Here is a 13553-nt window from a genome sequence, read left to right as displayed (position 1 = left end):
TGAGTACTTCTTCCTAATATCGTCTATGATGATTTGTGGAATGTTCAGCTCCAACTCTACTAAATAGTTGCCAACATCCATGCTTTATCAGCACTCAACATATTATCATTACTTATCGATGCCAGTCAATAGACCACTAGGACTTAGCAAGGAAATTTAGAGTATGTTTGTAGATTGATATGCTATTAGCAACCCATTTGAATTTTTCCTTTGCTTCAGCTATATGGTATGCCAACCACTTGAAGTGCATCAACTTGTATTCTAGAATTAATTGTTTTACTTTTTTTAGATAGGCCATCTGATAGTCAAATTTCAGTAATTCTATTTGTGACTTAAATTTAGTACCAAATAGAACTCTAGAAATGGTTTTCTCGGATATGTCAATCTCTACATCTCACACCAACATCATATCCAATCTAGTTTTATTTATCATGTCTTTATCCTTGCTCAAAAGAGTTATATTCTCAAGTATTGTCATATAGTTGGCATAAAATTCATGTACTATTTTAGAACTGTACTTGTCCAGAGGTTTTTTTATCCAATCGAGACCACACTTCTCGAACAACTAGTGTAGTTTAGGAAATTTTTATGAAGCATCAAGCAATATGAGAGGCTCTTCTAAGGTACTTATCTTGATATTCCCCTTGATGTTTATGGAGATTCCTTTATTATAACAACCTCGAGACTCTAAACACCCCATCACCTAACATTTGCCTCCATTGAAGGCATAACATCAACATTAGCTCTATTAAAGGCTTCTATATTTGCACTACTGGATCCTTCTAAAGACTCATCATGCTTAGACTCCCCTTCATCATTAGCCTCCAGTTTACTCTCATTTTAATTTAAGGCTTGACCGTCCTCGTCAGACTGGGAGGCATAATAGGAGTAACCATGTGCACTATTATTATGGACTTAATAGCCTTGTCCTTTGTAGATTTGGACCTAGTGGGTCGGGGCTCATATTGTTCATCAACTTCACTTATGTAGTACTAGACCTTTGAACCACTAGGTTCTTCTAATTTAATCTTTGAAGCCGAAGGTTGGTCTTTTAGTGCCCATTTCTTGGCTATCTCCTTTCAAGTTTCCTCTTTTTGGTGCTTTTTATTACTTTGGGTGCCATGTACCTGTGAAAGAAACGATTAGTCTCGGTTTAATTAAGATAATAGTACTAAATAGTGTGTACCAATGACTAATAAAATGGTCATTATGTGAAAGGACGATCGTCTTTTAGTTCATTGGAGAAGCCTAACAAACTCCTAAGAGTGTTCACATTAGGCGACGACTACCAATGACTCTTTGGTAAAAACAACGATCACTGAAAATTCTCGTCTGATGGACTTCCTACATCTTTACATTTTGGCACCCACAATGATCCAACCAATGATTGTTCCTAGAAATAACAATCATTGGTTGCATCATTGAGGGTGCAGCTCCTTTAATCAAGTTAAAGTTAACACTTGGTTATTCCTATAAACATCAATTGTTGGTTGGATCATTGAGTCTACACCTCCTTTTATCAAGTTAAAGTCAACACTTGACCCATTATTATGCATTTTTTGGGGTTTCTCAGACTTCACCCCCACCATACCTCATATTTAAACACTTATAGACAAGCAACAAACAATAGATGTAATACAAACTCATCTCCAAACTCAGATAAGTAATGTACACCTCAATTATAAGGTAAGTTTAAAACTTTTTTCTGTTTAGTTTATTAATTAAGCGTGATCAAATCATGAATATGAAGCATAACTTACTTGTATTTGATATTGCAAACACTTAGAGATGATAGTCACTGCAGAATTTATGGATTCAAGTGAGTGTACACAAATTACGCTTGAAATAACTTTGAATTTTAGGGGAAATTGTATTCTTGCTTTGCTAATTGCTACATTGATCAATTTATAGTGTGTTTTGAGTTTGAATGAGTGTGGAAATCCATCAGGTAGTCGGGTAATATATTTAGGGATTAAAATGGATTCTGGGCAAGCTGAGTCGTGTCGAGTAAAGATTGTAAGGGAAATTATAAGACCTAAAAACGACTCATCCCTATGATCATTGGTTCATGCAATGATCATTACATGCCATCATTTCTTAGAGCCATAGAAAACTTACCTTGAAACAAATGAAGCTTAAGAACGATTGTTGTATAACGCAACGTCGTTCTTTAAACTTGTCAGTTGCATATCCTGGAAGTTGATTTTCAGGAGTTTAGTCAGATGATGAATTCCATGACCATTCTTTTTTTGGAATGGTCGTTGGTACTCAATCATTGGACCACATCCTAAAAACTAATATCCGAACTTCATGTAGGCAATAGAAACTATGATTGTTGGATCTTTCAAAGGTCATTTATTGAGCTCATGGTTTCTGCTTTGGTTCCAATTCCCATGTTCTTTTGTGAGTTAACTCTACACTTTTCAGCATATTTACCTATAAATAAAAGTAAAAACAAGTACAATATCATTGGATTGCTTTCTAAGAAGTGTTTGATTTATCATGTAGCACAATGTAACTAATTTAGCTACTTAGACTATATCAATTAACCCATAGATTGCCTCTAATGCAATGTCTGATTTAACGTTGCGGCATAATTCAGGTGTTTTTGATTACTCAAACTTCACCAAGAACTACCTCACATATCACTTGACCTTATTAACATCTCAGAGGTAATGTTTCACCCTTTGGTCATTTACTTTGAACTTTAGGCCATCGTCATTTTCAAGCTGAATAGCCCCATAAGGAAACACCATCACCACTCGATAAGGTCCTCTCTATCTTGACCTTAACTTACCAGGAAACAACTTCATCTTAGAATCAAATAACAGAACCATATCACTATCAATAAAGTGTCGCTTCTCAATCTTATATTCATGGTATAATTTTATTTTCTTCTTGTGTAAAGGTAAACTTTTATATGCCCTAAGATAGAATATATCCTTTTTATTCAACTACTCAAGTCTCAATTTTTTCATAATACTCTATTCCAGATTTAACCTCTTCAATGCTCATAATGCCTTATGGTCAAGTTCAATAAGCAAGTGGCATGCTTTTTCAAACACCAAATGATATGAAGAAGCTCCAATAGGAGACTTAAACACTGTCTGGTAGGCTCATAATCCGTCATCCAGCTTTCTAACCAGTCTGTTCTATTGTTATTCACAGTCTTTATACTTTCCGATTATCTCGGCCTATTAAGGCTCAGTCCAAAGTGGATCTTTGTCAAAGCTGACCTATCCCGTCCTTGTTCTCCTAATCTCGCCTCTTTTTATCCCGCTTTGATCCTCTTTATCAACCATACTTACAATAATTATTAGAACTTATGCTTGAAGGGCAATATAAATTTATTCAAGTGATTTTTTTAAGTTAACTTTATATTTTAATAAATTTTTAAGTGAAGAAAAAAAAATTCAAAATAGAACACTTTAAATATATTAAAATATAGTTGTGTTCGATCATGAAAATTAAAATTTTTTGGAGTTGAAATTGGAGTTAGAGTTGGAGTTATGAGTTAAGTATGAGTTATGTTTGATCAAAAATATAAATTAGAGTTGGTTTAGACTTTGTGTGAGAGAAGAGAAAGTGAAAAAATTGAAAACGAGTTTTACTTATTTTCACTTTTTTAAATACTATTTGAAATTATATTTAAAATTCTTTGATCATACTACAATTTTTACTAAAGTAAATTAATTTTTTTTTTAAAAAAAAAAAATTCATGCCAAAGACCCTTACAATTTACCGCAGTAAAATAAATTATTAGCTCATTTCAAACATAACCTAATTAGGCGAGTCATAATTTATTGGCTGATTTTGAAAACTCTATTACTCTACTGAGAACCCATATGCCATTTCTCCAACTTCACAGTACCTTTTCCCTCTTTTCTTTTGTATTTTCTTTTACCTCTCTTTCTTCTCCAATCACCTCCTTCGTCACTTCCTATGTTGATAATTTTTCATTTTATTTTTTAGATTTTACCTGTAGTAGCAATTTTTAATTTCTACATTCTAATTTTGTGGTGTTTACTGCTGGTTACATGGTATCTAGGCTAACTTTCACGCAACTTGACTAAATCAGAGAGTGAATCGATTGAGTGTGCTCAATTATTCTTCCTATTGAACAATTTGGACTTCTTTTCAAGCTTACCTTGTCAAAAATGGTAAGTATAATTTCTCATTTCTCGATTACTGTGCATTTTCTCAAACTTCCTTTATGATTCTTTTTTATTCATCGAAATTTTGATAAATGCAGGGAAAAAAGGATTTTTGTGAAGAAGATAGTGACAACATTGACTGGGATACTGAAGACGAGTTGGAAATTGAGGACACTACATTTAGGGATTCGACAACTACTACTGCTGGATATCATGCTGTTATTGCTGGTCATGGGGAGGTAAATAAATGCTCTTCAGGATAGGTTTGGTGGTCGTAGTTCTACCTAATTTGTTACCTAGTAGTATTAGCACTATTTTTCGTAGTTGAGGATTCTCTTGCTTTCTTACATAATAGGTTTGGTGCTCGTACTTATACCTAATCTTTTACGAGTAGTATTAGCACTATTTTCATAGTTGAGGGTTGTCTTTCTTTCTTACGTGATAGGTTTGGTGGTCGTACTTATAGCTACTTTCTTAGTAGTAGTATTAGTACTATTTTCATAGTTTCTTGTTCTTCGATTTCGGTTAGCATTTGTGTTTTTTTGCCAGTAGTATTGGTACTATTTTCGTAGTTAAAGTTTCTCTTGCTTTCTTACATGATAGGCTTGGTGATTGTACTTATACCTACTTTCTTACCATAGTATTAGCATTATTTTCGTAGTTTCTTGTTCTTCGATTTTGGTTAGCACTTGTGTTTTTGTGCTTTTCTTACCAGTATATTTTTGTAGTCAAGGGTTCTCTTGCTTTCTTACATGATAGGCCCGGTGGTTGTGCTTATACCCACTTTGTTACCAGTAGTACAAGCATTAATTTTCGTAGTTTCTTGTTCTTCGATTTCGGTTACCACTTGTGGTTTTGTGCTTTTCTTGCCAGTAGCATTAGTGTCATTTTCATAGTTTCTTCCTCTTCGATTTCAGTTACTACTTGTGTTTTTGTTCTTTTCTTACCAGTAGTATTAGCATTATTTTCATAGTTTATTGTTCTTCAATTTCGGTTACCACTTGTGTTTTTGTGCTAGTCTTATCAGTAGTATTAGCACTATTTTCGTGTTGAGGGTTCTCTTGCTCTCTAACATGATAGGCTTAGTGGTTGTACTTATACCTACTTTCTTACTAGTAGTATTAGCACTGTTTTCGTAGTTTCCTGTTCTTCGATTTCGGTTAGCACTTATGTTTTTGTGCTCTTCTTACTAGTAGTATTAGTACTATTTTTCTTAGTTAAGGGCTCTCTTGCTTTCTTACATGATAGGCCCATTGTCTCTACTTCAACCTACTTTGTTACTAGTAGTACTTGCTTTTTTTTCGTAGTTTCTTGTTCTTTGATTTCGATAAGCATTTGTGTTTTTGTGCTTTTCTTACCGGCAGTAATAGCATTATTTTCTTAGTTAAGGGTTCTCTTGCTTTTTTACATGGTAGGCCCGGTGGTCGTATTTATACCTACTTTTTTTACTAATATTATTTTCTTAGTTTCATGTTCTTTGGTTTTGGATAGCACGTTTGTTTTTGTGCTTTTCTTACCAGTAGTAAAAAAGGGCAGCCCGGTGCACTAAAGCTCCTGCTATGCGCAGGGTCCAGGGAAGGGCCTCACCACAAGGGTGTATTATATGCAGCCTTAACTTGCATTTCTGCCAGAGGCTGTTTCTAAGGCTTGAACCCGTGACCTCCTGGTCACATGGCAGCAACTTTACCAGTTACTCCATGGCTCCCCTTCGAAGAAAGAGTATTAGCACTATTTTCATTGGTAGGGGTTTTCTTGCTAGTGGTTTTCATTATTGAATGGGAGCCTTGGAGTAATCACAGGTTCAAGTCATGGGAACAGCCTCCGACAGAAATGCAGGAAAAGGCTGGGTACAATAGGCCCTTGTGGTCTGGCCCTTCCCCGAACCCTGTGCATAGCGGGAGCTTTAGTTACCGGGTTGCCCCTCTTTTAAAATACTTGGTGGTCGTACTACATATTTCTGGCTAGTATTATTAGCACTATTTTCGTAGTTTCTTGTTCTTCGATTTCGGCTAGCATTTGTGTTTCTTCTGCTTTGGTTATTGCATTGTTGAGATGTCATTATTATTCTTTCTTTGTATGTTGTGTATTGGTCTTCATTTTGATTTATTTCGTTGTTGTTGTTACTGCCGTTGTTCCTGTAGTTTCTTTTTAAAATGCTTTTTTTAAGCTGAGGGTCTATTGTAAATGGACTCTCTATCTCTATGAGGTAGGGGTAAGGTATGCGTACTCTCCCTCCTCAGGCCCCACTTGTGGGACTACTGAGTATGCTGTTGTTGTTGATACCCTACTGTTATTTCTTGTCAAGGACATCTCTTTTGAAAGAAACAAAAAAGAAAGAATTTTTGAAAATAGTTTGTACTATTGCATCTCAACTGATATGGTCTTCTCTTGCGTGAAGGCAAGCTCATCATCAGTTCCTGCCCCGTCTAAATTCATTCAGGAGTTTGTAGTGATGGGATTTACTGAAGACTCTATTGCAAAAGCAATAGAACAAAATGGTATTTGAATTACGGAGATTTTATAAGTACTATTTAAAATTTCGATTTTACGATTATGAGTGTTTATGCTATTTGACTTGTTGGGACTGCAGGAGAAAATTCAGATTTGGTGCTGGATGCGCTTTTGACATTAAAGGTTCGTGATGTCTGCCTCATTGTTTGCAAGATGCTTGTTTTAGATTTTGTAACATGTTTGCAAGCTGCTCATTTTAGATTTTGTAACAAAGGGTATCTATATGAAGAGAATGAAGATATTCTTGTCAATCCAACCCTCCTTTGGCAACCAGCTCATTTAATTGTTACCTGTGGTTAAGATTTTAGAAACTTATTAATATTCCGAGAACCCATTCCTTGTGTATGTAGGAAAATTTTAGAATCCCTATAATTTCGTAGATAGGATAGGAATTCTTAGGACTTAATTTACCTTCCTTTTAAGATTACTTGTAAACATTGTATGAACCCCAAAATACTTGAGGGAATAATCAAACATTTCATTCCCCAAACTCTCTTCCTTCTCTTTTCTTCACATGGTATCGGTGACTCTAAGCTCTTGGTGTAGCCTCAAATAGCTTCCGCAACTGGTGGATGGTGCCGATCTTTATGTGTTGCCCGCCTAGCCCTTCATGTATTCTTCTTTTCTTCCTTCTGGTGTCTAGCACAACTCCTATCCCCATAAATCAGTGTTCAAGCGCTGTTCATGTGCACAGCTAACATTAGGTGCCACTATCTCTTCGGTTACCGGCGCTACAACTTCTTACTTGACCGACACCCTCCTCTGATATTGAATTTCTATTAGTGCTGAAGGTTTGAGTCCCTACTTTGAAATTTCTATTATTAGAGCCAAGAGTTGGGGTTTGAGTTCCTACTCTGAAAATTCTCTCCCTAAATCTTTTTCTGTTAAAGAAAAAAGTTTCTCTGTTGTCCAAAAGTGCTGCTTTTTGTTTCAACTAAAAAAATACTATTTCCTTTCCCGGGAAAAATTTCTTCTTTCCTTCACAATCTCACGCAAAAGCAAAGCAATTTCTTCTTATTCCAAAACAAAATTAATGGTGGTTCAGACCAATAGACCAGGAACTCTACCTTCATTGCATGTAAGGGATCAAACCTAATTCTATTACCCATGTGATTTATATGTGACAATCAAGCTGCAATCACATTGCTTGGAATCCAGTGTTTCATGACAGAATGAATCATATAGAAGTAGATTCTTTTTTGATTTGACAAAAGATTGAATCGGGGTGCATTGTGATGGTTTTGTGAACTCAAATGATCATTTAACATGTATTCTTACAAAATTACTTTGTGTCTCCAGACTTTAGTTTGTGACATGTTAGGAGCACAATATGTGTGCTCCAGCACGGGTGTCTTAAGCACTAGGAAATTGTTAATATGTCAAGAACTCATTCCTTGTGTATATAGGAAGGATTGGGAATTCCAATAATTGTGTAAATAAGAATTAAGACTTTTTTTTTTGAAACTGATAACGTGTGTATATAATAAAAAAGGGCTGCCCGGTGCACTAAAGCTACCGCTATGCACTGTGTCTGGGGAAGGGCCCCACCACAAGGGTGTATTGTACGCAGCCTTACCTTGCATTTCTGGCTGCTTCCAAGAATAAGAATTATCCAGACTTTCTTTCCTTTCTTTTCTGGCATTACTCGTAAACACTATATATAAACACTATATAAACCTGAACATGCTTGAGGGAGGGCATGGTGCAATTCATTCCCATCTTTCTTCCTTCCCTTTTCGTCATGCCTATATATGCCACCACTTGCTAAAAATGGTCTAGAGAGAGAAACTTGTTAACTTGTTCAGAGCGAAGTGTTGGGGAGTCCGGGTTTTTTTGGTGAGACCTATTATGACCCATGAAGAGATTGTGCTATGTGGACATTGGATTCTAGGTGTTGAGTGTACGATAAAACGATGCCAATTGTTCTTTACCTGGTCTTCACAGCTCTGGTAGCAAGATTGCATTCTGTTAAGAATGCTTGATTTTTGTTTGTCTTCATTGTAATGGCAATTTTCTTCTGTCCATTCATTTTTTTCACAAAATAATGACCCTCTAATACTAACAAAGCCCCGCTATCTCCAATAGGAGAATGCATAAAATAGTATAATTATGTTATTATTTTTGGAAAAAGGTTAAGAGTTTTATTAAATAAAACGGCCATGGATTAAGCTAGTATTTGTGTTACCAAAAAAACTGAAAGACGCCTTTTTACAAACATAAAGAAAGGAAAGCTCCTCTAGTGAGCTGATGAAATATTTTATGCTGTCCATGTCATATACAACAACAACATTTGTAGTAGCACAAGTGGGGTTTGGGGAAGTTATGATGTACACAGTGCTTACCGCCTACCTTTGTTGTATAGAGAGTGTTTGCGGTCTGCAGATAAACCCTTCGTTCTACGAACTGAATTACACGTTAGAGCCGGCAGGTGTAAACATCTATATTTCATCATCTAAAATATTTCTTTGCCCTCAAACATCTAAAGTTTCTTTCCTGCCATATTACCAGACATATGCACGGAGAGATGGTGTTCCAAAGCTTATTTATTGGTCTGCTTCTGTCCTTTGTACCCCAACATGATAATTTTTGAACTGACTGCAACATCACACAAGACCTCTCAAACATGGAGATGAACAAACTCCAAAGCTGTCTAGGCCACGACCAATGCAAAAACAAGTGACTGCCATTCTCTTCTTTCTTTTTATATATACAGGACACATCTGGTGCATATCGTCATTCTTTTTTTTTTTTTTGAGATAAAGGTAACGTTTTATTTTTTTTTATATTTTAGTCTTTTGAGAAAGAGTGCACATCGTCATTCTCTTCTTTTAAAGATTGTATTATGACAGACTGTTTAGCCCTTTGCTCTCTCTGTCCCATTTTATGTGGCATACTTTGACCGGGCACGGAGTTTAAGAAATAAGGAAAGACTTGGTGATGTTTACCAAATTGCCCTTTATTAAAAGATGTACTACTATTATCTTTAATTAAGTGGGACCTTACAAGTGGGACCAATAGGGGTAAAAGTGGAATTGTGTCTTCAAATAGTTACCAAATAAGGAAAGGCAACATTCGTTCTGGGACAGACCAAAAAGGAAATGACGACACATAAAATGGGACGAAGGGAGTACTATTTTTGGTGTAAACAAGTAGTGGTAGATAGCTCAGTGGATGTTTTTAATGCTATTGACTGGCTGTAACTAGAAATGTATGGATTTTGTACAGTAACACTTTTTGTGAAGGGGGACTACACTTTCATGTAGTATTCCTGTGGATATATAATAGTAACGTTTACCATTCTAAAAAAAGACGATGATTGTATTGAGTCAAACAAGCATCATGTGCTACCTCCCACATAAAGCAAGCAACTTCATAAGGTGCTTGTGTCTTCCATATCTTCTTCCCTGGCTAGTTAAAATTGCATTTGTTTCTCTTATTCAGCCTCATGTGGCATGACTTTACTGAGAACTTCACGCTTTTCTGCTCTATCCAGGTTAGAGAATATGTTTCTTCTGGTTTAATTGACACTTGTTCAGATTCTTGCAAAAGTAATCATCCTTGGAACTTCCCAGTCGAAAACAGTCCCTTCTTAAGTTAAGGAACCACCATATTGTTTCTTCAATCAAATACTGTAATCCCTGCATCCGCACAAATTTATGCAAGTTAGCATATTTAAGTCTAAGAGGGGTGTGACCGTTCTTCTGCTATCTCTCACTTTGATTTCCACGTGTTCAAAGTTTGGCTATAGGCTGTTAATGTGTTTCCAAAGTCTCAAACCATGTGGAGAGTTGATCGGATTGGAGCACCATTCTGTTTGACCCCATGTTGTGGAAATCACCTTTCTCCTAACCTGGCTTCTTCCCTTCCATGTCTCCACAATCACTTCATGAGTCGTCTTTCATTATGCATCTTCAAATTCCTACTATCCAATCCTCCCTCCTCTTTGTTCAGCAGCACAGTTTCCCATTTTACTAGGTCTAATGTTTTTCATTCTTTGTTTCCATCCCACAAGAGAAAGGGGGGAGCCTTGGAGTAACTTGTAAAGTTGTTGCCATGTGACCAGGAGGTCACGAGTTCAAGTCTTGGTAACAACCTTTGGCAGAAATGCAAGGTAAGACTGCGTACAATACATCCTTGTGGTGGGGCCCTTCCCCTGACCCGACGCATAGCGGGAGCTTTAGTGCACCGGGCTGCCCTTTTGTTTCCATCCCACAAGAAATTCCTAATTTTGTCCAGTGTTTGTCTCACCTTTGCTGGCATTGGAAAGAATCAAATAGGTAGGTAATGAATGAAGCACACTATTGTGTGCTTTGTTAGAGTTACTTTCCCACTAGTCTTTTCCAGACTGCGAGTTTCCTTCCAAACTTTTCAATGAACTCTTCTCCTAAATTGAGTGTCTCTTGAATTTAGCCCCAAAGGATTCCCATACAAGTGGTCGGCGTACCTACCTGATATCCCAAGAAATCAGCCAAATTTTTTACATCTTGTACCTTGTTTACTGGGTACATAGCGAATATCTCTTTAATAAACTTATTTTTAGTCCAGAGGCAGCCTCAAAGTTTATAAGCATCACCTTTAAATATCCCATTTTACCTTCTTTTTTTTTCCAGGCCCACAGAGAATAAGGGTATCATCAGCATTTAAAATGTGGGATATTTCCACTCTTCCTTGCATTCTGACCCCACCTGAAGACCTCCTATCCAATTAAAGACATTGCTTTGCATATCATTCTGCTTTAACCTTCCATACCCAAAATGAAGAGAAAAGGTGTCAGCTGATACACTTGCCTTGATTCTCTTTGAGTTGGGACTAAATCTACCGGAGCTCCATTTATGATGATTGAGATAGTAACTGTGGATATACAAAATCTTATCCACCCTCCCCCCAAACCCTCTTCCTCAACAAGTTTAGCAAATATGCCCACTTTACGTGGTCATATGCCTTTTCTGTGTTAAGCTTACACAATATATCTGTTTCTCTTTGCATCTTCCTTTCATCTAAACACTCATTTGCATTAAGTATAACATCTGCAGTTTGTTAAGGTGATTTGTTTGTTGGCCACCAGCTTCTTCATTATTGTTTACAGCCCTTCTGGCAACAACTTGACAAATTATTTTGTAGAAGCTGCCCTTTAAGCTAATTGGCCTGAAGTTCAGTGGCTGTGCACCTGCATTTTTTGGTTGAGAGAAATGAGGGAAGTATTGAAATTCTCTACTACCCTTTCTGTGTTGGAAAAGATAGATAGCTTAGTATGTCTACTTTTTTACTGACCAGCAATGTTTATAGAAAGCCATATTGAAACCATCTGGGCCGGATTCCTTTTATCCTTTACAACTTCTTATAACCTCTTCTACATCTTCCAGAGAGAAATGTTTTTGCAACCATTCATTTTCCTTAATTGTGATTCTTGGAGACTCTGCTCTGAATTATGGCCTCCAATTTTCAGTTTCTTTGAAAAGTTTTTTGTAAAACATCACAATCTCCTTTTTGATACCCTCCCGAGCTTCAATTATTTCATCGTTGATTTTTAGCTTGTCAAACGTGTTGTATCTCCTATTAGCATTAGCAATTTTATGGAAAAATCTGGCGTTCTTTATCACTGACCAGCAATGATATAGAAAGCTATATTGAAACTGGGCAAGGAGCCTATTATCCTACACGACTTTTTACACCTCTTCTACTTCTTCATGTGAGAAAGGTCCTTGCAACCGTTCTCTTTCCACAACAGTGTTTCTGGGACACTCAGTTCTGAAATCTGATTGATGACCTCTAATTTCAGTTTCTATTTACAGATTTTTATAAATGTTCACGATCTCGTTTTTGATGCCTTCCTGTTCAATTATTTCATCCTTGTCAAGCGTGTTGCATCTGTTACCAACATTAACAATTTTATGAAAAAAATCTGGTGTTCTTATCGTTAGCCTTCAAGCCTATAATAATCTGGATTTTTGCCTCCAGAGAATCTCGTCTAGTCTTCTCTACTAACTGATCTCCAGTGAACTCCCTTTTCTCTGTTCAAGCATCTGCAGTCTTCTCATCACATCATCCTACTGTTTCTCCTAATTGCCAAGAGGATCTCTATTCCACTCTTTTAGTTTCTGCTTCAGTAGCCTCAGCTTGTAGGATAGTACATAGTCAGGGAATCCACTTACTAGAGAAGAGTCCCACTATCCTTTTACCAACTAGAGGAAGCCTTCTGAACTCAGCCATATGTCTCGAACTTGAAATATCCAATTTCCACATTGCAAATCAACCAAGGAGTGATGAGATAGTTCTTGGGAGAACATTTTGTTTAATATTCATGAATCTATCATCCCAATCTGCTTTTAACAAGAATCTATCTAATCGTGATATCTGCACCAGAATGTTTCCCTCCCGTCCACATGAAATTGCCCCTCAAAGGTGAGGATCAGGGTCAATGAGATCTAATTCATGTATGAACTCTGAAAATCCATTGAAAAATTATAATATTTGTTTGCGTAAAATTTTCGTTATTAATCAAACTTTTCATTTGTTTTGGATGTTGCAGGCCATTGAAGACTCTCCTGAAGAACAGCCCAGTGCTAGCCCTCACTTGGAACCCTGCATTAGTTCTGATGATAACTCCTCTGATTACAATGAGAATTTTCTGGATGATGTTTATGAGGAAGATAGTTGGTCCTCTGACTCAGACTTCTGTATGGTACGTTATCCTCAATGATACACCATTCTCCATTTTATTTTCAGTGTCTTTACTGTGGCATAGAGTCTATCTGGTTTCTCTTTGTTCAAAATATACATCTAGTGATTCTGTTTGAGCGCCTTTTTGATCGCTGTAACACGTCTTTATGTATTTAATGTCGGTTTTATGGTACTTTTGAACACCCATGACTTCACCTCCAATAGTTA

At 36.6% G+C, this 13553-nt stretch overlaps 1 protein-coding gene across 1 annotated transcript in view; it reads left to right on the top strand.

Moving 5' to 3' along the window:
* The first annotated feature begins 3795 nt into the window (after positions 1-3795).
* Positions 3796-13553, top strand: part of LOC107877810 (DNA (cytosine-5)-methyltransferase DRM2) — a 17304-nt gene continuing 7546 nt past the window's right edge. The window contains exons 1-5 of the mRNA XM_016724551.2: positions 3796-4160; positions 4253-4393; positions 6553-6652; positions 6745-6788; positions 13195-13347. Coding sequence (XP_016580037.1) covers positions 4158-4160; positions 4253-4393; positions 6553-6652; positions 6745-6788; positions 13195-13347 — 441 coding nt within the window. The 5' untranslated portion in view covers positions 3796-4157. The remainder of the gene's footprint in view (positions 4161-4252; positions 4394-6552; positions 6653-6744; positions 6789-13194; positions 13348-13553) is intronic.

The sequence above is a fragment of the Capsicum annuum genome, chromosome 7 (assembly GCF_002878395.1).
Source record: "Capsicum annuum cultivar UCD-10X-F1 chromosome 7, UCD10Xv1.1, whole genome shotgun sequence".
In the NCBI taxonomy this organism is placed as follows: Eukaryota; Viridiplantae; Streptophyta; class Magnoliopsida; order Solanales; family Solanaceae; genus Capsicum; species Capsicum annuum.
Note: the sequence above shows the minus strand (reverse complement) of the source record. Positions and strands in the feature narration are given on the sequence as shown.